General features: G+C 43.5%; 1 protein-coding gene across 1 annotated transcript; it reads right to left on the bottom strand.

Annotated features, from left to right (window-relative positions):
* Positions 1 to 12,178: 12,178 nt before the first annotated feature.
* On the bottom strand, positions 12,179 to 22,273 carry RGS16 (regulator of G protein signaling 16). The gene is made up of 5 exons (XM_028732244.2): positions 22,057 to 22,273; positions 19,052 to 19,144; positions 17,965 to 18,026; positions 17,039 to 17,205; positions 12,179 to 16,406 (listed from the first exon to the last, which is right to left on the bottom strand). Exons 1-5 carry the CDS (start codon positions 22,098 to 22,100, stop codon positions 16,182 to 16,184), a joined length of 591 nt encoding a protein of 196 aa, XP_028588077.2. The 5' UTR covers positions 22,101 to 22,273; the 3' UTR covers positions 12,179 to 16,181.
* Between the last annotated feature and the right edge of the window lie 1,584 nt (positions 22,274 to 23,857).

The raw sequence follows: 23,857 nt of genomic DNA, 5'->3' as shown, positions 1-23,857 counted from the left end.
ATAACATAACTTCTGAATTTCCATGTAAACGAACCCAACCATCTTGCTCACAAAACTCTGCATGTCTTGATATTACAACTCTGCCACGCCCTAGTGCAAAACGATACCCCTTTGACCAAGTTTGATAGCCAACAAACCTAAGTTTCTTTGCCTTGGGCTCTCCTTTCCTTCTCTGTCCTTTTGGGATGTGAACCCAAGCCCAGCAACCAAAAGTTTTAACATGGTCCAAAAAGGGTTTTTTTCCATAAAGCAAAAAATGAGGGGTGTTGTTTATGGTAGAATGAAACAATCTGTTCTGTATGTAGTTAGCACACAGAATTCCTTCTCCCCAATACTTCCTGGATAGGCCAGAATCACATAGCATTGAATCTAGCATTGTTTGTAAAGATCTTATCTTGCGTTCTGCAACTGAATTTTCTTCAGGCGAAAAAGGACACGATTTACGGTGACAAATACCACGCTTTTTCAACCAAACTTGGAGGGCTTCAGACATAAACTCGCCTCCACGGTCACTTTGCAACTGGGTAACTTTGTAAGGAAACTGCCTTTCTATATAGTTGATCCAATTCTTAATCAGTTGACCAGTTTCACTTTTGTGTTTTAACAAATATACCCAAGTATACCGGCTATAATCATCCACAAGAACCAAAAAAAACTTTGCTCCTCCTTCAGACTCTGCAAATGGCCCACAAAGGTCTGAATGTACTAAAGCAAATGGCCTCTTGCTAATTCTAGTACTTTCAGGATAAGACCCTCGCTTACTTTTAGACTCCTTGCAAGTATTGCAGTCTAGAAAAACTGAACATTTTTTCGTTTTAATTCCCTTGCTTAATTCTGGCATTTTTGCAATACTGCGGAAATTGGCATGCCCCAAACGACGATGCCACAGATGCTGGCACTCATCATGCAAGGCTCTATTACAGGCTTTAACACATGCCCCAGACTCACTTACTAGCTGGTCTTTCAAAACAAACAAACCATTTTGTAGCGACGCTGTAACCACTTTTCCAGCTTTCTCTATTCTACAGCCTAAACCAGAAAAGGTTACTTTAAATCCCTGCTTAACAAGACTTGTAACTGAAAGCAAATTATTTTCTAAACTTGGTACACATAAAACATTGGTAAACTTGGTACTTAAACAGTTGATATTCACACTACCCTTTCCAGCTGACTCATGCACTGTTCCATCAGCTAGTACTACATTTACAGATTTACAAGGCTGCTTTTCTACAAGGGTTTGTGCAGACTTGACAAAAATGTTTGTCGCTGCTGAGTCTAAAATCCAGTCTTGTCCAGCGTCGTGACTGGTGCCTCGAACTGCTGCAGAAACATACTGGATTCGATTCTTCCTGTCTCCTCGCTTCCCAGCAAACGCAGGCCGCCCTTGTCTTGTATTTTCTCCCACAGACACAGTGCACTGTCGTACTAAATGCTTGGTTGACCCACAACGATAGCATCTTCTAACTGTGGTCCTCTCTGTGGTCTACAACCTCCTTAGGATGCCGCTCCTCATCAGTTGCATATCTTTTACTGGACTGCCTCCCATTTCTGGAGTTACAGTGAGGGGTTGTGGCCTTCCTCTCATGGCGTCTTTCCTCCTCATCAAGCAAACGGCCAGTTAAGAAATGCATTGTTAATTGGCTTTCTGGGATTGCTTCCAGAGTCATCACTAAATTGTCCCATGACTCAGGAAGTGAAGACAGCACAATATAAACTTTTCTCTGTTCAGAAAAATGTTCCCCAAGTTCATTTAACTGTGAAAATAAATCACGCATTCTTTGAAGATGTGTTGAAACACATTCACCCTCACTTAGTCTGGCTCGGTACAGAGCTCTCGTTAGAGTAATTTTGCTGCCAGCAGTGTCTCTAATATGTATTGCTCTCAGTGCTTGCCAAATCTCACTTGCTGTTTCAAGGTCTCGCACATGAGATAACTGAGACTTCTCTAAACTCAAAATTAAATTGGCATAGGCTTTGTCCTCCAGCCTTTGGTCTGCTTCATCTACTTCTTCATCCTCCTCTTTTACAGGAGGGTTAACAATAGCAGTCCAACATTGTTCTTTCTTTAAAAACGCCTGCATCTGTAAACTCCATGACATATAATTGGACTCTCCCAGTTTCTCTACTGGAAAATAGGAAGCTCCCCCTTGAGCTCCAGCTCCAAGTCCAGCCATGGCGCCACCCAGCTTTCAGCTTTCCACTCAGTTCTTACTAACACGTGGCTTGAAGAAATGTTCGGCTCCTGGTCCCAAACAGACACTCCCTGCCGATGCCTTCACACAGCCAGCTGCTTGAGAAACGCTGAGTTGCTTCCAGTCTCTGGGTTCTTTTCACGCTCTGTCTCTGCCCACTCAGGACTGGGGACTGGGCCCATAACCTATTGGAGGGGGATTTCCAGCCAGTGGCAGAGGACAGAGTGACTCCAGGAGACACAGGTGTAAAAACCCAAACAAAAACGAAGACTTTATTACTAAGCAAATAAACACAAACTCTGGTGGATGTTATTCCTGCAGGCAAGCAACAAAACTCAGCTTTTTTCCTTTATAGCAACGGTCACCTGCAGCCAATTAATCCCAGAAACTTCTTAAAGGTATACACACATGTTTCTGTGCCGAATGTCCTCTAACAGAAAAGACTCAACTTAAGAACTACCGCCCCATTTCACTATTAAAAGTGGATTACAAAATTTTTGCTGACATTTTAGCAAAGAGATTGAAAATAGTTTTGATGGAGGAGATTCATAGAGATCAAGCGGGCTTTCTCCCGAGAAGACATTTGTCGGATAATGTAAGGAACATAATTGACATTTTGGAAAAGTTGGAAGTGAACATAAATACGAAAGCAGTTTTGATATTTGTGGACGCCGAGAAAGCCTTTGACAATATTTCTTGGAGTTTCATGATGAAGAACCTCCGGGGGATGGGGGTAGGCCAAGGGTTTGAAAATGGTATAGGTGCAATATATTCTGAACAAAAAGCAAAGTTGATTGTAAATAATGTGGTTACGGAAGAATTCAAGATAGAAAAAGGGACACGACAGGGATGCCCAATCTCTCCATTACTTTTTATATCAGTCCTGGAGGTTTTGCTGAATATGATTAGAAGGGACCAGTTGGTTAAAGGAGTGCAGGTCGGAGCTAAACAGTACAAATTGAGAGCATTTGCAGATGATTTGGTACTTACATTACAAGAGCCTGAGTCTAGTACAAAAAGAGTATTAGAATTAATTCAAGAATTTGGTCAAGTGGCAGGGTTTAAATTGAATAAGTCAAAAACTAAGGTATTGGAGAAAAATTTAACACTTTTGGAAAAAGAGAGGTTTCAGAATGAGACAGGATTAACTGTGGTTAAGAAAGTGAAATATCTGGGGATAAATATGACAGCTAAAAATGTGAACTTATTTAAAGACAATTATGAGAAATCTTGGACAGAAGTGAAAAAAGATCTAGAAATTTGGTCAAACTTGAAGCTTTCCTTGTTGGGTCGAATTGCGGTTATAAAGATGAATGTATTGCCTAGAATGTTGTTTTGTGTCAAACATTGCAAATAGTGGACAAGATGGATTGTTTCAAGAAGTGGCAGAAAGATATTTCAAAATTTGTCTGGCAGGGCAAGAAACCCAGAATTAAATTTAAGACTTTAACTGATGCAAAAGAAAGGGGGGGATTTGCCCTGCCAGATCTCAAACTGTATTATGAATCGGCAGCTTTCTGCTGGTTGAAAGATTGGCTACTTCTTGAGAACACAGATATCTTGGATCTAGAAGGTTTTAACAACATCTTTGGGTGGCATGCATATTTGTGGTTAAAGCTCATAAACAAGGTTAAAGCTGCATATTTGTGGTTAAAGCTCATTAACAAGGTTAAAGCTCATAAAGGTTTTAAAAATCATATTGTCAGGAAAGCACTATATAATGTCTGGACTAGATATAAAGATTTGTTGGAAAACAAAACTCCACGGTGGTTGACCCAAATGGAGGCAAAAGCTGTTAAAAAGCTTAATATGGAGTCCAAATGGCCGAGATATTGGGAAATTTTGGAACAAGAAGGGGATAGATGGAAACTGCAGAGTTTTGAGAAATTAAAAGATAAAGTGAGAGATTGGCTCCATTACTATCAAATAATGGAGGTTTTTAAGATGGACAGGAAAATTGGCTTCCAGGTGGAAAAATCAAAACTAGAGACAGAATTGTTAGAATCCGGTACTAAAAATTTGTCAAAAATGTATAACTTGCTGTTGAAATGGAATACACAAGATGAAACGGTTAAATCAGCAATGATTAAGTGGGCACAGGATATTGGTCATAACATTATGTTTGCTGACTGGGAAAAGTTGTGGACGACCGGGATGAAATTTATGGCATGTAATGCCCTCAGAGAAAACATTATGAAAATGATTTATAGGTGGTACATGACCCCAGTCAAGCTTGCGAAAATTTATCATTTGCCTGATAACAAATGCTGGAAATGTGGAGAAAAGGAAGGTACATTTTTCCACCTCTGGTGGACGTGCCCAAAGATTAAGGCGTTCTGGGAAATGATTTATAATGAATTGAAAAAGGTATTTAAATATACTTTCCTGAAGAAACCAGAGGCCTTTCTCTTGGGTATTGTCGGCCAAGGGGTGTTAAAGAAGGACAGAACATTTTTTATGTATGCTACAACTGCGGCAAGAATACTTATTGCAAAGTACTGGAAGACACAAGATCTACCCACCTTGGAAGAATGGCAGATGAAGGTGATAGACTACATGGGACTGGCAGAGATGACGAGCAGAATCCGAAACCAGGGAAGGGAAACAGCGGAGGAAGATTGGAAAGATTTTAAGGACTATCTAAAGAAATATTGTAAAATCAATGAATGTTAGAATGACGCTGGATTAGAAAATATGTGGTTATTAGCGGCAATGGATACGCTTAAAAGAAAAAGAAAGGTTAAAATTTAAGTGAAAAATAAGGGAAGGATTTGCTGAAGAATAATTTAGAAATTGGAATACAGGAAGGGGAGGTAAGAGGAAGTCGGGGAAGTAAGGTATAAGAAAAGAAGGGCTGAAATTATATTTGTTTTTTATATGTTTTTTGTATGTTATTTTTACTGTATTGTTTTGTTTTTTGTTGTTATAAAATTTCGGAAACTTTAATAAAAATTTATATATATAAAAAAACAAAACAAAAGATGTTAAATTATACACTGGGCAACAATTTTTTACCTTTTGAATGTTGTCTAGATTTCTACAATTGATTTAGGGTCTTTTTGCACTGCTGAATCAGGAAATGGCATCCGTTTCTCTCCATCAGGTCAGGTTGTTGTGCTATGTTGATTTGTAAAAAATCAGATCTTGTGACAAAACCGATTACATTTTGTGGCATTATCAGCTGATTTTTGTCAACACATATCATCCTAAATATGTTTTTAAGAGAAAATAATGTTTTTCCAACAACATATATTGATTACCTGATAGAAACATCGATTACTGTAAACTGAATGGTGGGCATTGATAAAGGTAAGAACACATAAATTGCATGTTGCTTCACCATTTTTCAAACTTCAGGGCTTGAACTTCCGTTTCTTGGAACTCCTGGAATGCTCAGCGGCAGGGAGGTCTCTCTTCAGAGTCCAACAGTAGTCAGCCATCATGACTGCGTCCCAGCGACCCTGATACCTGGTCTCCATCTCTTTCATGTCCTGATGGAATCTCTCCCCCTGCTCGTCACTCATTGAACCCAGGTTCTCAGGAAACCGGTCCATATGTGAAAATAGGTAGTGCATCTTGACGCTCATGTTGCAGCCCAGGTTTCTGAAAGCAGTCAGCATGTTGTTGACAAGTTCTGCATAGTTTCTGACCTTATTGTTGCTTAGAAAGTTCTTCACTACCAGAACAAATGCCTTCCACGCTTCCAGTTCCATTTCGTTCATTGAGTTTCTGAACTCTGGATCTCTGATGAGCTGACGGATCTGAGGACCGTCAAAGATGCGAGCTTTCAACTTCTCCATGTTCAATCCTGCCACAAGTGAAGCAGTCACCATCCTTGTCCAGAGCCTTTGGTGAACTGCTTGATTAAGCCGAGCTTGATGTGCAGCGGTGGGAAGAGTATTCTGTCTCTGTCCACCAGAGGGTTGTTGATGACGTTCCTTTCTTTGCAAGGCACCAATTCCTCCCGCACAGGCCAGTCCTTCTTCGTGTAATGCTGAGCACGGTCCCTACTATCCCACATGCACAGAAAACATGGGTACTTGTTGAAGCCAGACTGTTGTCCCAACAAAAAGTTCACCATCTTCAGGTCAACACAAATAAACCACTTATGCTGACCATAACCAATTTTGTCCTTTGACAAGCTGTGGTCGCGAACTAGATCATTCAACTCCTTTTGGGAAAATGGATGTGGAGCATCATCTTCAAGAACCACTTCTTCTTCATGTCCTTCAGCACTGGAGGCATCTTCGTCACTAATGTCAGGAAGTTCTCCGAAGACAGGCACTGGAATTTCATCACAATGGGGCAGGACTCTTGAGGAGGAGGAGAAAGGGGAGGGAACTGGAAGGGGAATATATGCTCTGCGCAAATGGCTGTGAACTCATACTTGTTTTGTGAATCTATCACACTTGCTCCTTCTGCCACCCCGGATGGCAGAATAAAGCTTTTCTCTGAAACTATTCCTTGAGTGTCTATTGACTCCCATTTCCCCGTCCCGGGCGCAAAGCTCTTCTCACCCGACGCTAAAAAGGCTACCAGCAGAGTCTGTAACCTGAAGTGTATGTTAACCCGAGGTACCACTGTATCATTGAATTTGTCCATGGCAAGTCTGCGTTTATCTGCAGGTTGTTCATATGTGGTGAGTTTGTAGAAGTCTTCAATCCAATCATAGAAGGGAGACGCATTTTTATTTTTCCAGCTCACCAGTATCAGTCTTTTTACTGTGGTAAGGGCACAGAGAGTCCACTTGTATTGCCCCTTTGTCAGGTTCCATGTGCTGGGTGTATAATTCGAAAGGATATTTTGCTCGGTAAAGGTACATTTGGCCTCAGCGATGGGAGTCCAGCAAGGAATCATTTAGCCAGTGCAATGGAGGAGGAAGAGGTTGAAAATGCGAGACTTACTGGCACCTGTAGCAGCAGCAGCAGCAGCTGGAGCATGGCCTGCAGTGCCACCTGGTGGCCCACCTCGGAACGTCCATGCCCATCCCAGATTTAAAGCTTTAGGCATGTGTTTTACACACACACACACACACACACACACACACACACACAAATAATAATTCACAAGCAGGAAATATCCCAAACAGCTCTTCCCCTGAAATATACTCGGAGTCGAGAGTGGATTTCATGCTCTATATTCAGCTCATAGTAGCGAGGAACGAAAGTTCCCCCACAATATCTGCTTTATATACATTATTTACATAATGGGCTGCACGTGATTGGCTAATTCTGGGATTCTCCTGTAGGCCAATCAGGTTGTGGATTCACTTCCACCTGGAGCTGGATTGGGTGGCTCCTGTGGACCAATCAGATTGCTGCATTGTTCTAGGACCAATCAGACTGCTGCATGTTGGATCCTATTGTTCTAGGACCAATCAGACTGTAGCATTTTGGATCCTATTCAACTCAGTACATAACATCCCCACAAACCACCCCCAAATTCCCCAGCATAGGAATAGTGTGAGTGGAGGCTGGGTGCACCACATTGGAGACCCCAGGCGGAGTAGTAGGGGAATCTCATCCTTTACTTCCACACAAGGGTGACAGGCCAAATCATCTGTCAGGATAGATATGGTGGCCACGATTTCGCTGAAAACCCAATGTCTTAGGATTCACAACAAAGCAACGGCAAACACCTGCTAAAGACCCCCTGAAATGTTTGGCAGTGAAAACCCCACATTTCATGGCACCCCCAAAAATGAGCCTTTGGCGCCGTAACTCACGGGATCCCAATTTCTCCAAAAGTCAGACGTTTCCCCGTTCACTCCAAAGCGGCGCCAAACACCCAGAGAATGCCCCCTGCAAGTTTTGGGGGTGAAAACACTACGTTTCACATCGCCCCACAAAATGAGCCCTCGACGCCGTAACCCACATGGTTGTCAGGGGCTGGACTGAGGAGGAATGCTGGGAGCCCCCCACCCTCTCGAGGACCTGCTCCACAACTCCAATTTATAAAGATTATAATCCAAGTTAACGAGATCTTCTTGCAATTAGAGGTCAAGAGATATGTAAAAGTCAGTGCTTTATATGATTCAGCCACATGGTGGAGCAATACACAAAGATTAAAGAAGCCATGATAGCCAGCTCTGAAAAGCTGGGATGGTTTGTGTCTCCAAAGGCATGGCAGTGTGGCTTGAAGTTAATGACGTGTAACACCTCACAGTCATCATCATAATTAATTAATTATTATTATTATTATTATTATTATTTATACCCAGCCACTCTGGGCGGCTTCCAACAAAATATTAAAATAAAATAGTCTGTCAAACATTCAAAGCTTCCCAGAACAGGGCTGCCTTCAGATGTCTTCTAAATGTCAGGTAGCTGTTGATCTCTTTGACATCTGGTGGGAGGGGGTTCCACAGGGCAGGCACCACTACCCTGTAACTTGGCTTCTCGTAGGGAGGGAACCGCCAAAAGGCCCTCAGCGCTGGACCTCAGTGTCCAGGCAGAATGATGGGGTGGAGGCGCTCCTTCAGGTATACTGGGCCTTTGAGGCCGTTTAGGGCTTTAAAGGTCAGCACCAACACTTTGAATTGTGGCCGGAAACATACTGAGAGCCAATGTAGGTCTTGGGGGCCACTCCCAGTCACCAGTCTAGCTGCCGCATTCTGGATTAGTTGTAGTTTCCGGGTCACCTTCAAAGGTAGCCCCACGTAGAGCGCATTGCAGTAGTCCAAGCGGGAGATAACCAGAGCATGCACCACTCTGGCGAGACAGTCTGTGGTACAGAGAGTACCAAGACGCAAGGACACGAGCAATCCTCAGCAGCAAGCCTCAAAGTCCCAAACGGTAAGAACGGCAGCAAAATCTCTCACTTTCTCAATCCCCTTAATTACTGGACTAAGCTAACATGGAGAGCTTGAGGAGAAGAGGGTCTGTGAGACTTATTTATACAAAGTGAGCTGCTCAGAAACAGACCCGAAAGGCTAGCACATAAAGAGTAAAGAACGGGAGATTTTATCTTAAATCTATTGGAAATCTTTCTCATTATACTTAACCATAAGCGAAGATTTCTCTAAGAAGTACCAGTAAGAAAAGGAAGACAGATTCAAATTTCACTCTGCAGCAGCAGTAGTAGCCCATTAAAAGAAGCGGAATTCAAGGACTTAACTTGTTTTTTACTTTGAAGTGGCGTGAGCCCAGCGAAAGAGACTAAGTTGAAAGACTTGGATTGTCAGCGCTGTTTGTGGTAAAAGAGTGGAAGTTACCGGAAAACAAAGGTAAAAGAGAAGGCAACACTTTTAATATTGAACTTATATTAAACACTAACCTATAAAGATGGCAAAGATGGCGTAGCGTGGTCTAGGAGAAGGAGGAGGTGGTTTGTGAGAAAGGAAATACGTTTTCTGGTGTAATGAAGAGACTTTCTTCATCTAAAGTATAAGTAGGATTCCTAATTCCTTCTGCATTCTGTTTCTTTTACTATCCCTCAAGATTCAGAAATGTAGGGAACCATGTCATGGTTAAATTAGTTTATAAAGATTGGCTGCGTGAGCTGCTGATCTCCTGCTGTCACGTGCCAAAGATCCATCCCCTGTTCTGTGAGGAGGAGGAGGAAGAGATATTGGAAGAGAAATGGGAGGATGAAGTGATGGTTATGAAGATCAGAAGGAATCTTTAGTGAAGGTGAAAACAATTTATGTAAGACCAAGCGACCAGGGGATGGATGCCACCGATCTATAGATGGGGAGTGTTGATCTTTGTTCTTGAGGAACAGGGAGGCCAGAGAGAATCTGGATCACTGGGATGGGGGGAGGCAGCTCCCTGATTCAAGAAGAGTTCAGGGATGGGATGAGGAAGGGAGGAAGGGAGAATAACGCAAGCCACTTCCTTGATCCTCTCTATCTCTGCACTGAATGTGGGGTATCTGGCAACTGAACTTGTTGTCACTAACCTCTAATGAAGAGTGCAGCAAGGAGTTGGACCCAGGAGGAGGGCATCTTGTCAAAAAGACCATCCAATAGGGTGCTCTTCTTGTGATGATGCCCACAAGGGAGATGGAAAGCCATTTCCCTCAAAGCATCTGTGGTGGCCCTGAGGACAATCTTTTAAAAATAACCGTGACATGGTTCCCTATGTTTCTAAATCTTGATGGATCGTGATAGAAGCAGAATGCAGGAAGAATTAGAAATCCTGCTTGCCCTTGAGAAGAAGAGAGTCTTTTCAACCCCTCAGGAAACATATCTTATTTGTCACCAACTATGTGCCCTGCACATTGATAACTGACTTTCATGAGTGTTGCCTTTTCGTTTTTCATCACCGTGACGTCTCTTCCTCCTCCTCCTTGCAGACCAGGGGGTGGGATTTTGGTGCTCGGCAGCAGCAGGACAGCAGCCTGTGAAACCTAGGGAAGAACAGGGGGAAAGTCAGAAAATAATCCAACCAAGACATGATCCCCTATTTTTCTAAATCTTGAGGGATAGAAACAAGCAGAATGCAAAAAGAACTGGAAATCCTACATACACTTGAGCAGAAGACAGACTCTTCAATCCCTCAGGAAACATCTCCGATTTGTCACCAACGAACTGCTTTCTCTCTAACTACCTGGCCTGGAATGGTTGCTCTTCCCAAAGTTCACTGCCAAGTCAGTCAGAAGAGGGACATGTCACAATGGAGGACAGGTCACCATTCCTTTAGCTACCCCTCCCACAGGACTAGATGACCCTTGGAATCCCTTCCAACTCTTTGATTCTATGATACTTTGCTTAACAATGGTCATTGCTCCTTTTAATAGTCAATTTTATAACTTTCAGTTGAGAGGGTGCCGAACATTACACCTCAGGAATGCCCTCGTTTCTCCTATCATAGGCAGCAGCCAGCCGTGGTTCAAGGTCTCTCAGCGCAGCCTCTTCCAGCCACTGCTGCCTGGAGTTCTGCCTCCTTCTTGCTCCTTCTTCCCAGAAAACCTTTGCAGAAAACAACCCGTCCCCTGCTGCTTCTAGTATCCCCCTCGCCACCCTGGAAACCTCACTTTCAAAAAACACTTTCGTGTGGTGACATCACATCCCCTGTAATCCCCCAATGTGTCCAATCAATAAACAACCAGCTTTCCTTACTCTGCAATACAGTAAATATTAGTTTTATTTATGTTTAACAAATGTCCCTACCACATTACAATGTGTCTCTTTGGGGGGTGGGTGTTGTTTTTATTTTGATTATATATATTGTGCTTTTTATGTTGAACTTTTCTGTGAACCGCCCTGAGACCTTCAGGTATAGGGCGGTATATAAATTCAATTAATAACTACTACTACTACTACTACTACTACTCTGATTCCAGCACCTTCCCTTTCAAAGCATCTTGCAAAAAGCACTTTTTCCTGTGGTGACATCATGCCCCCTGTAATCCTGATAGCCTCCCCCTTTCTTGTCTGATGCTACAAGTCTCACCTTTTGTCAGGGTAAAGACTCTGCCATCACCTTATCCGCCTCTCTACACAAAGCTTCTGACTTCAAACCCCACCTTTACTAACTTCAGAAATTATGGGGAGAACCTGGCACCCAGGAAGTTTAGGGGATCTTTGTCCCCTGCAAACCCACAACAATATCAAAGTCTGTTGTGTTTTCTTAAGATTTGTACTTAGTTGTATTATGCACAACGTTTTGGGTCTGGTTGGTTTTTTCCATTCATAGTCGTTGTACAAAGGATGCACCTTCCTTTCTAAAAAAAAACATGGTAGGGTTTCAGCGCAATCTAAAAGCAGTGACAAGGAGGCTTTTCAGTAATCTGGGCAATATTATAAAGGACTGGACCTAAAGGATTTCACCCTTAGACTTCCAATCCCGTCACCAGTTACTTTCGATTTGTGCTCAGTGTGTCCCATCAATAAACAACCAGCTTTCCTTACTCTGAAATACAGTAAATATTAGTTTTATTTATGTTTGAATAAATGTTTCTACCAAATTATATCATGCAGATGTTGTCCTTTCCTCCCACCCCTTCCTCATCCCTGGCCAATATGAAACAGATTTCCATTGCACTGGTTTTGTAACTGATTTATTTTCAAATAATAATATAACAACATTATAACATTCTTGAATCCACAACGTAGTATCTCAGTCATTCACGCTGAAAGAACCAGAATAAGTTCCAGTTGTAAATAAATAATAAATATTAAAGCAGCTCTGACCTTGGGGAGAATTCCACTTCATCTTCTCTTAGACTTCTGGCCAGGCTAACTTCAGCAATAGGACAGTACATTTCATCCTGAGGTTTTAAACTGGGCTGCAAAGGCGTGGTCACTTCATTGCTGGTTTGCTGGTGGAATCACCTACCACGAGACAGGCATCTCACAATTTCTCATCTGTGGTTCAGCATTAAGAAATGCTTTATATTTTGTAGAACTTCTCAAGAAAACCAACAATAAAGGGGCAGCATGGCAGCTGTGCGAAACAGAATAATGCAAAGAACCGGGTAGAGCACATTTTTCAAATTCATATCCTCCACCCTTCTTTGCTGCTGAAGAATATTTATTTTGGCATGCAGTCAGATCGATGGTTAAATCACCATGGCATGCAAACACTGCAGCAGTAAAGAGTTCACCCCAAGTAGACCCACAAAAGTAGCATTGGGATTTTTTTAAAAAAAGAAAAGTTTGTGTAAACATGGTTTGGCTTATATAACTTTATATATATATACATATACTGTTCTTTCACCAGTGAAGTCCATGGAGGGAGGTTTTAACCATAGACTTCAGAAGGAAAACTGCATCATGTCTCCTTTTCAGACAACACTTCACAGAAGTCAACAGGGGTTTGTCTGAATAAGGTTAATCAAAACCAGAATAAGAACCTCAGGATATGGTCTCTGCCAAATGAGTTGCAGCATGCAAGAGGCTTTTGCTATTGGCTCAGGGTGCATCTGCTCTGGGAAATGTGGCTTGTGGATAAATGAAAGAAAAGCATAAACTGATCTTACTGGTATTTGAAAGCTGTACTAGCAGCAGCAGCAGAAACAGCACTGTAAATTGCTCAGTAGTTGCAGTTTGACTGTTTATTTCCTCAGCTACTTCCAGTACTTAATTCACATAAGTCTAGATAGGTTTCTGTTGTGAACAAATACTCTGCTTGGTATTTTGCAGTTTGTCAAATGAGCAAGGCAGGGCGTCAGGGCTGATTTTAACAAACTACCTGGCGTACAATTGTTCAGCCAGGTGTGGCACATTCTGTTGCTGCCAGCGTTATCTTGCGCATACAATCCTAGCTGGCGTACATTACAAGATGTATGAAAGTACAAATGAGCAGGGATTCAATGACTGTGAGCCTGTGCCCCTTCTCAGTTGTAATCCAGGATCCTGTCTATCCATTACACAAGTTGGATCAGTAAAATCTCATAGTGTCTGCCCTGCTGAAAGACTGGGCCACTCCTGCCCTTCTCTCTCAGAAATCCTGACCTATGCTGCCCTTCTCTCTCAGAAATTAAGTCACTTGCACTAAGTTACAATGGGCCTACTAACTTGCTAACATGATTTAACCATTTATCTCTGCTCTGTGTGTACGGCTTTAGCAGCAGAATTTGCCTTTCACATCATTCTTTGCCTCACATCATTCTTCATTTACCAGGTTTTTCCTTGTCTCCTTTTTCAAAATGTCCTTCCTCCAAACCTGTCAGTCTACGGGCACAATTCACTGGAAATGTCTCCTGTGCATATAGCCCTACCAAAAATATTGGAAGTTCCACAAGCACATGCACGATTGCTATCAGTTTCAACAGGAGATGAGGCTACAATTGAACAGTGTTTTAATATTCCCCAAATAATCTCCATTTATTCTATTTTCAGAATTTAAATGAGACTGGTCTGCAGTAAGTCGCTTGTGAATCAGACAGCTTTTCATCCCTCCTGGGCCTTTTAACTTTCTCTGATTGCATTTTGGTCAAGAACTGCAAATACCTAGTCACCTGGTCACCTGTGTAAGTAAGAATAATATTGGCAAACAAAAGATGAACAGGTCAAAACCATGATGATTCACTGGGTGAAGGATTTGGGGTACAATATTGAGTTAGCAGCGTAGAAGAGATTATGGACAACAAGTTTAAATTCACAGCATGTTACACTCTGAAGGAAAATTATATGAAAATAATGTATTGTTGGTATTTAACTCCTAGTTAATTAGCTAAAATGTACAATCAAAGTCTAAAACATGCTGGAAATGTGAAGAGGAGAGCACCTTTTATCATTTATGGTGGTCACGTAAGGTGGTAAATGACTTCTGGGAAATGATATATAACGACCTGAACAAAATGCTGAAAATAACTTTCTTAAGAGACCAGAAGCTTTTCTTTTAGGAATTTTAGGTGCCGAGATTCTGAAGGACCAGATGAAATTATTTATGTTCGCGACCACGGCTGCAAGGATTCTGGTAGCCCAGAGATGGAAAGATGGCACAACCCTGACCAAGGAAGAATGGCAGGTAAAATGGATGAACTATACCGAGATGGCAAAACTTACAGGAAGAATTAGAAACCAGGAAGAGGCTGGTTTTAATAAGGAGTGGGGAAAGTATATAATCTATTTGAAAAACTATTGTAAACAAATTCATTGGTAGGACTGACAGAAAACTTGTAGTAAAAATTTGAGCTATGGATTGATAAAGGACTTAGAGATGCAGAGGGAAAATCATATGAGGATTCACAAAGGGCAGGAGGGAAATCAACGGGGATTTTACAGTATGTTTCTATTTGAGTGTGTATCTTTCTTTTGTTTATTCCATGTAAAATTGAAAATGCAAAAATACAATTTATAAAAGAAAATAATCTTCAGGCAGGGAAGGGTGTGTTCACTGGAAAGTTTCTCTCCCCCTGCCCTTTCAGGCTGTCAAATGTGCTGCACATGATGGAGACAGCAAACCTATACACATGCACACTTATTTGGGAGCAAGTCCCATTTTAAAAAGCGGGACTTTCTTTCAAGTAAACAGGCATAGAATGCTCTGTAACACGTTTTGTTTGGACCACCAGGATAGTAGTTGTTTTTTTCATGGAGGGGTGAGGAATTAATAACTTTTACAAACTTATATTTGCAAGGCCAGTCTAGTCTTGTTTCCCACTCTCTCTTTTTCTTTACCTCTCTGCTGATGCCACTTGTCAATGTAGTCTTATAGGTATCATGAAATCAGCGGAGATATCAGTTTCAGGCCCCTTGCTGCAATGACTTGTACCTGTGTCAAAAGTGCTGTGCTCATTAAATGCCCTATCTAAATAAATTATTATTAATAACCACTGTAATATTTAACAATAAATGGGAAACCATTAAAAATGGGGCATGTCACCCAAGGTTGCTTATAATGTTCACAGAGTTTGTTGGCTTCTGCAGATGTCACTGGAAGGAAGTTTGCCTATCATGGCAGAAGGCAGATATGCAGTTGGATCAAAGCAGATGCAGCATTCCTCTGGGCACAAATGCAAAGCAACACCTGCATTGTTAAGGAGGCTAAGTCTTGACTGTTCAGCTGGTTGGTGTACAAACATGCAGAGAGCTGTGTGCTTCTGGAACTGTCATGCGGTAGCTGGAGATTTCAAACCCCTGTGTGCTAGATACAGTTTGTCGTCTGTGTTTTGCAAGTGCAGATACTGGATTCTGAAAGCAGATAGAGACCGATGCATGCGGATGGGTGCACAGGTGCATAACATTGAACACGAGGATGATACACAGTTTTAGAGAGGAATTCAACCTTTCTAGTTCTCTGCCCCTCAATTCTCGCCTTCCCTTCTGCTTTCTTTGTCCTACTTGGAGTGCAGGTTCTTTCTTACACAATTTTCTCCAGTGCTTTTCACATGAGCGCCTGTTTTCTGCCCTTCCTAGATGCCAGGGAGGGCCTTTTCTTGGTAGAGGTCCTGGGTGTATGGAAGCATATGAGGTCCCAGGCATCCTGGCCAATGTAAAGGCCCAGCCTAAACTCCACCACTGGAAAGCTCTTATCACCTCCCTCTGAGGCTCCTGCCTCTCCTGGTTCATTCTTTGTCTCTGTTCCCCCAACACAAGTCCTAGCAGTGACAACGAGCAGCTTCAGGTGTGTGTGTGGGCTTGCCTGTCCTGTGGCTGGTCGCTTGCTCTGTCAGGTCCCTGTAATAGGCAGATTTCAGAAATCTGGGATAGGAGTCCTTCTCCATCAAGGTGTGGGTTTTTGCTTGGGCTTCTTCAAAGCAAGCAGAATTGGCAATGGTGAGGTTCCTCCTGGTCGCCTCTCTGGTTTCATGGTCAAGGTTCACCTGTAAGGAACACAGCAGCAATTACTTCTATGCCAATATGTTTCTTAACAGTGAGGAAAAGCAAAAGGTATTGTATGCATTCTAGCAGAGCCAGTGTGAGGCAGTTAAGAGTATGGAAGGAGGTCTGGGGAGACCCACAACCCTCACAGGGGGACTGCAGGCTGGCTGGCCCATGAAGCAAAGTGAGGCAGTTGCCTCAGCCCAGCAGACTCCAGAGAGGTGGCAGATTTGCTCCTTGCAGAGCCTCACCCCTCCCTCCTGACGGTGAAGCTTTATCTACAGACATAGGACGGTATTCAAATTTAACAAATAAAAATAAAAATTTCCTCTAGGAAAAGTCATTGCAGAGGCTCATGCCACCCCCCACCCCCCACACCCCAAGGCAAGACTGCAGTGGTGGCAAGGGGGGCAATGGCCAGGGGGTGGCAGCAGGGCATTTTGCTTCAAGCAGCAAAGTGTCCTGGGCTGTCTCTCAGTCTAACCTACTTCACAAGCTCCTTGTGAGGATAAAACAGAGTGAGTGTGAGGAAGGAAACATGTATACTGTCTTGAGAACCTTAGAGGAAATATAGGGTGCAAATGCAGTAGTATTTTTTTTAAAGGATTGCATCATACTGAGAAATTTTACTCACCTCTTTGGGGGCCTCATTTTGAACAAAATCTTCAAAGATCCTGTTGGCTTTGGCTGCTAGTTTGGCTTTTGAGTGGGTTTTCTTATACTCCTCACAGGCCAGCCAGAACTCCAGGTTCTCTTCACTGAACTCTGTTTTGAGGAAGCCATGAAATGCTGCCAGGCCACCTGTGAAGGAGGACAGGGAATGTTTAGTTTGGAAGGAGGGTGACGAGAACAGAAGGATGCACTTTTTCTTACAGACATTAACACAATGCTATGGGGTTTATTTATTTTTTAGAAAGAAAAGACATAGGAATAAAACCCTTGTGCAGAACCAGGGTCAGAACATTGGTAGAAAAATTATTTTGGGAGAACTGGGGCATAGGCAGGAAATATTTTATAAATATATCCAAATCAGCAGGTTTGGAGCAAACTGATAGGCAGCTAACTTTTCTATAGTATATATATTATTTAAACCACCACATGGCCTTGTCTGAGGATTGAATTGTTGTTTAAAAGAACACTCTCTGCTCTGTGTTATTTATCTGTCTCTAGCTGCAGGATCTAGCAGCTTGGACAGGGAATGTGTGAGGAGACATGCAGTGGGGAAATGGCACGGGGGGTGAGTTAAACACCTCCCCACATATTGTAGTCCTTATATGAAATGGAGCTGCCTGTGGCTGGTATTCGTTTTTTTTAAAAAAAGACAGGGGAAACCAAGCGTTGCATTCCAGGGCATGTTTAATCATACATTAATCTGACCCAGAAGTGAACCTGTCTGAGGCACAGTACACTTTAGGACATATCACACTTGAAGGAATTGTGGAACAATCAAGGCATGCATTTGGTAGCTATGGGGGGGAAGGAATGTGTTTTCCTAAAACAAGTTTGGGGAAAATCTCTGCTCCCTTTGAGGTGTTGGGGACTGTGAAAAGAGGTACTCACTTTTGCTTCTCAGAAGGCGGTCAAAAGACTCCTTCCATCCGAGCACCTCTTCTAAGGCATATCTGGAGAGGAAAATAAATGTAAAAACCATGGTGGTGCCAATAGGAATGTTGGGGTGAAGAGTTTAGGCAGAGGAGCAGACAAGACAAGAAGCCCGGAGATCCTAAACTAAAGTGAACCCCTCATCACCTTATTGGGGGGGGAGGCAGAAGGATGTATCTGTCCCTTAATTTCACCTTGTATGGTTTCCATGGTGTGGTTACAATATTTAGAAAACAGCTGAAGCAAGGTCTTCAGTTCTCCTATTTCTTGTTAGCTATATGGGAAAACATGGGTCCCTGTTCTTGCAGAGAACAAGCTGGCTTCTAGCTTGAGAACACAGAAGCCGCCCCACTGGATCACTGGAATTTACTCAGACTACATGGGTTGAGCGGTGGTTTCTGCATGTGCTGAAAAGGGAAGTGAGGGGCAGATGGGGCTCATCAACCTGGGAAGATTGTCCATCTAAGAGAAGGAAAACTATGATCCTAAACTTCCACTGCCTTGTGGGATCTCTTCAGGAGAAGAAAAGGCTAAAGAGTGAGCCCTGCACAAATCTGGAGTGGAATCCCTAAGATGGTTGGATGGCGTCTTGTAGGCCTCCTTCCAGCAACTTCTGCAGCCAAGTTGGTGCTAAACGTCTTGCTCTGCTTTCCTTTGGACCACAGCAATGAAGACGAGAGTCTTGTTGTCTGGCCAGCCCAGGACCTCCAGACACGCTGCCCAGGCTTGTTCCTGGGGGAAGTGACCTTGGTGCTACTGACACAGCAGTTTGACCTCATGCCCAGAGGCGCATGCCATTGTCTCTTGAGACAGATGGATGGCAACAGCTCAGACTCAGGAGGGCAGGTCATGGCTGAAGAACAGATTTCTTCCATAGACAGCTAGTTATGATTCCTCCCTCTCACTGAATCCTTAGGAGCTAATATCTATATTTAATGTTGCACTGCTCCATTGCACCTTTCAGGACCGGTCCCTCTTAAGTAGCTGCAGCAGTGCTCTAGGTTGGACCAGGTGTTTTTTAGGCTGCCTTCAGCACATGACTTACCTCTGCTTTGTGCTTCGGCTCAGGCTCCCAATTTTATATCCCAGATCTGGTTTATGAAGCAGGATCCCCAAGCGGGTCTTGAATTCCTTTGCTCTGCAGAATGAGAGGAATGGAAGAATGTCAAAATGAATTTTAAGGTAAAGCAAGAAGTGGCCATGAGGGGGCAGCAGTGTGTGTTCCTTAAAAAGAAGAGAGCGGCTTCAAGGGAGAACCACCATCTGTCTGGTTCCAAACTGGCTGTTGGCTTTTGGTGTGAATTTGCAGAGCTATACATTGGGAGCTGGAGACAGCGGGGGAGCATATACCCGCTCTGCCCAGGGCAGGCGCGCTCCCAAGGGGGGCGTGGCGTGGAGGGTGCCCTCCCAGGCGCGGGACAGCCACTTGGGTGCCCGGAGCGGTGTGAGCGCCCTGCAGCCAGGGGGGGGAGCGAGCTGTTCACGGGGCGGAGCGAGCCACCCATGGCGGACATTTGGCGCCCTGCTGCCCGCCACTCCCAAGCCTCCCCCAAGCTGTCAAAACGAAGGGCAAAGGGGGGGGGTGCCGCTGGCAAGGCGGTGCAGCTCCTCCCCTTACCCCAACGGCTCGGGGTAGACTTGGGATCTGAATGTCACCCCCCTCAGTGAGGGCACCCAGCGCAGACCACCCCCACCGCCCCCCCTTCCTATGCCCCTGGCTGGAGAGAAGAGTTGTTGCATGTTTGTTCAAATAAATGTAGGAGATATATGATGGGGAGGGGGGAGAGAGAGGGAGAAGCAATACTGATTTCTGTTGTGTGAGGGCATGCAAGGATTTCAGTAATGTAGAATTCCTAATCAAGCTGTAATTCCCATTAATGCAGAAGGCAAGGCAGGATTACACATGCAAGTAATTTAATCATCTTTGACAGATGGGTGGCCATTTGGTCCTTCAACGACTGCTGTACTGATTCCAGGCCTCTAATACAGCAATTGTGTATTGTGTTTATTGTGCTCTGTGTGTTAATCATGCTTTCATGACTACACAACTTTCCCTGAATTCCCCTTTAAAAAAAAAGATTTTTATTTCCCACCTAGTTCCCACTTTTATGGACAATGGGATCTAGCTGGCAGCGAAGCTAGCTTATTTTTAGCCTTCAGATTCAGTGGTTAATATCTGAACTGTGTAACCTTTACAACATTAAGGATTCACTAGTGCCCTTCCTGTTTAATAAACTGGAACCTCTTGTAACAGCTTCTCTTCATCCCTAGCATCATTAATCCCTCGCCCTCTGTGCCAGGGGACTCTTGGAAAGTCTGTCATGATTGTCACACATGGTGCCCAGCTATGGCTCCAAAAAGTGATCCAAAGGTTACACAAATGGACCAAAATTCTGTTTGCCCAGTGGCCCGCCAGATGCCCCAGGGAAGCTCTCAAGCGGGACACAAGTGCAACCTAAGACCTCCATTTTTGATGGACACAGTTTCTTCACTTGTTTGGTACATTTTGTTATGTGGCGCCTGCTCTTCAGATGCAAAAGGACTGGAATATCACAACATGCAGATGGAACTGTCTGTTAACCACTTTTTGTAAAGACCAAATCATTTCCGCTTGGAGCATCTGCTGTCCTTTTAGTCTCTTCCTCTACTCTTATGTTTCCCTGCAAGATTGCTCTTCCTGTTCATGCATCCTCTGGTAGTCTCTCTTATTCCTCACAGCTCTATGTCAGAGAACTGGAACATTTAAGGTCCAGAGATTTAACACATTCACTCTTTTTCCTGTGCCACTGTCTCTCACGCTTTAAAGCACCACAACAGCTTGACCATAGATGATGGTGGGGTGGGAGAATGAACACCGTCACCAGTGCATAAAAAGGTCTCTATTTGCATGCCTCAAGCTTTCCAGGAAGGAGTGTTTGTTCACAGGTATAAAACAACAACCCCACATTTTTGGACAAAGTATAGAAACCAGGAAGAGCATGCCTGCAATAGTATTATTCTTTCTTTGCTATTAAAAGGACTGATATGTCTGCCTCACTTGGGTGGATAATATAGATCCCTGCCTCAAGAAGGTCACAACTGAAATTGCTCACTGCGCTGCTTTTCAGGTAGACATTCAACACTGTACAGTCCCTCTATTGTCATGCTCAGCTGAAACTAAGCTCAAGGGAAACATCCTATTTATGATTTCTCTTTATTTCCTCCCCCTCTTGTTGTCTCCCCCAGTGTCAAAATATAAACTGTGAACACTATTATTTGGTTAAGTAAAATGTTACATCAATAACGGTAGAGAAATTAATACTACTAATGACAACAGTCACACTCCTTCTTCAAAACAGCATGAAGCTGAGTTTCTTCAATGCCATCTCTCCTGAACTTCCTTTGCACCACTTCTCAGTGACCCAGATTTACTTGCTGCTGCGCGAGCCATAACAATGCGGACACGGTCTCCCGTTTTTAGATTTCTTATGACAGCTGCCTGCCTGCTGTAGTGCGTCTGCAACCAGCCACACAGAGGTGCCTCCCCGCTTGGTGCATCACTGCGACAGTTTGTAGATGACTGCCTGGCGCGCCACTTTCTATTCTTAGCTCACCCCCCTCTGGGTGGTGTGTGGCAGGAATGCTAATTGTGCAGAGTGCTGCTTGCAGAAGTGGCTTGTAGAACCGCATTGCAAAAACAGGTGATCGTTTGGAGAAAAAGATTTCATTATAACATTTAAAAGCCTTCCTTTTGAGTGAAAGCAAAAGTATGTACGGACCAGGAAGCATCCCTCAACAAGAGTAACAGAAATTCAGGATAAATGCAGTGATTTTGTTTGTTTGATTGAATTATCCCCCCTCCCCCCGCACTTCCTGCCCTTGCCAGTGATAGATCTTGCTCATCTAACTAACAAAAGTTTTTCCATTCTTTAGAAGATACTATAGGAGTATGAGCTATGGTTGTACACAAATGTTACCCCGATCAGTACAGATGTTGAAGCAAAGCACACTCCTGTTTTATCAACTCAGCAGTTGTTTGCTAAGAGCCCCAAATATTTTCCAGCCTCTTACCTTTCCAAGCAGCTTGTAGGAAGGGAAGCTAACCCCCGACACATGGTGAGGAAGCAGAGAGACGCTTTGCCGAAAGCTGTGCAGAAAAGAGAAGCCAGATGGCAGCTCCAGCAGCACCTTTTGCTGTTTAGCGCTCTGCGCGCCGGTGTCTGGAAGCGGAGCTTTTATATCTGATGGGAAATGGGAGGGAGCGGGAATCAAGTGCCCAGCTCCTGCCGCCAGACAAGAAGAACTGGAACTGTCCTTGAGCGCCGCAGTCATGAACAGTTCCCGGCAGGAGAACAAGCAGACCAATTCTGCACTGTAAAATATGTCTTCTTCTGTTGCTGTGGTGCCTTAGCATTTGTTGATTTGAAGGGCATAGACTCAAGGAAAGCATTTTGTGACTAGGTTCACAATTAAATAAACACTTCAGTACTGAGTGTATGGCAGTGCTGGATTTACGTATAAGCTAAACAAGCTATAGCTTGGGGTCTCACTCTCTTGGGGGCCCCAAAAAAAATTAAAGGGGAAAAAACTGGATGTACATTTCCAAAATATAAGATAAAAAACTAATAAAATGGCTTTAGATACCTATGAGGTCCATAAATTACCATATAGCATATATTCAACACAAAAAACAGTGACAATTTGTTATTGACAAAGGACAGCTGGACATATCAAGCCCTAGTGTATGGTGAAAAAAATAGTCACGAATGCTGTTTGCTGTACTTTATATGTGATGGTTCCAAGCCTGCCCAGCAAGAAACAAGTCTCATTAAAAGTGGCAGGACTGTGCTCCAAGTGAACCTGCTTCAGACCACGATGCCAGAGAAAGTTGGTGTCCATATTGTGCAGGTTTAGTGCAGTCCTGGGAGCTGCACTGTGAATTCTTAAATATGTGACTGTGGATAAAGCCCAATGATAAAATGCTTTTATTTATATGTAGTATTTATTTTTTAATGCTCTCTGGTCCAACAGGAAATGGGGAAGTGGTAGCCCTCCAGATGTTTACTGCCACAGGTCATGCAGCTAGGGGCTGATGGTCGGTGGAGCCCAACATCTGGCGGCCATAACTCCCTCACTTCTGACCTAGAATTTCCACAGCAAAGCATCTTTCCTGTCACACACCGCAAGCATCCTGCAGGTAGATACACAGGATGGACACCCCACACCCCCATGGGGCATGTCTGCTTCGAGGAGAGGGGAAATATCTCCCAGTTCACATCTTTTTCTCCCATCTTCCCGGGTAGCATTAATTGTCCAACATCCTCCATGTGTGTGTTGAGACATGTCATGTTCCAGCTAAAGAAATAAAATCCTACCCAGGCAACCTTGGTACACCTGACTGGTAAATTTTCTTCCACTCTCCCCTTCAACCTTTCCCCTGAGGGATAATAATGAGCATTTTTTACCTAGGACAGAGATGGAGATTCGAGTTCTCCAGATGTTGCTAGACTCCAGCTCCCATCAGCCCATCCAACATGACCAATACCTAGGGACAACCAGGATTGTCGTTCAGGAATATCTGAAGGGCCACGGGTTCCCCATCCCTGACCCATGAAATCTGTAATCCATTTGCCATCTGCCCAGCATTTACAAAACATTATGGGTGATCACTGTACCTTCCCAATAAGTTGTCTGTATGCGTATCTACTGTGCACTATTTAGAATGTAACCTAGTTCATGTGAGTTCCGACACCTCTTTTTTCTAGAAAAATAGCACTGTATATCTATCTAAACAGCATACCTAGTTTAATCCCTCAGGATGGCATCAACCAACCCATTTTAAGGGCTACATGACTGTAAGGAACTGGGTTGA

This window comes from Podarcis muralis, chromosome 5 (assembly GCF_964188315.1).
Source record: "Podarcis muralis chromosome 5, rPodMur119.hap1.1, whole genome shotgun sequence".
NCBI classification, from domain to species: domain Eukaryota; kingdom Metazoa; phylum Chordata; class Lepidosauria; order Squamata; family Lacertidae; genus Podarcis; species Podarcis muralis.
The sequence above is the reverse complement of the archived record's forward strand: the minus strand, read 5'-3'. Positions and strand labels throughout refer to the sequence as shown.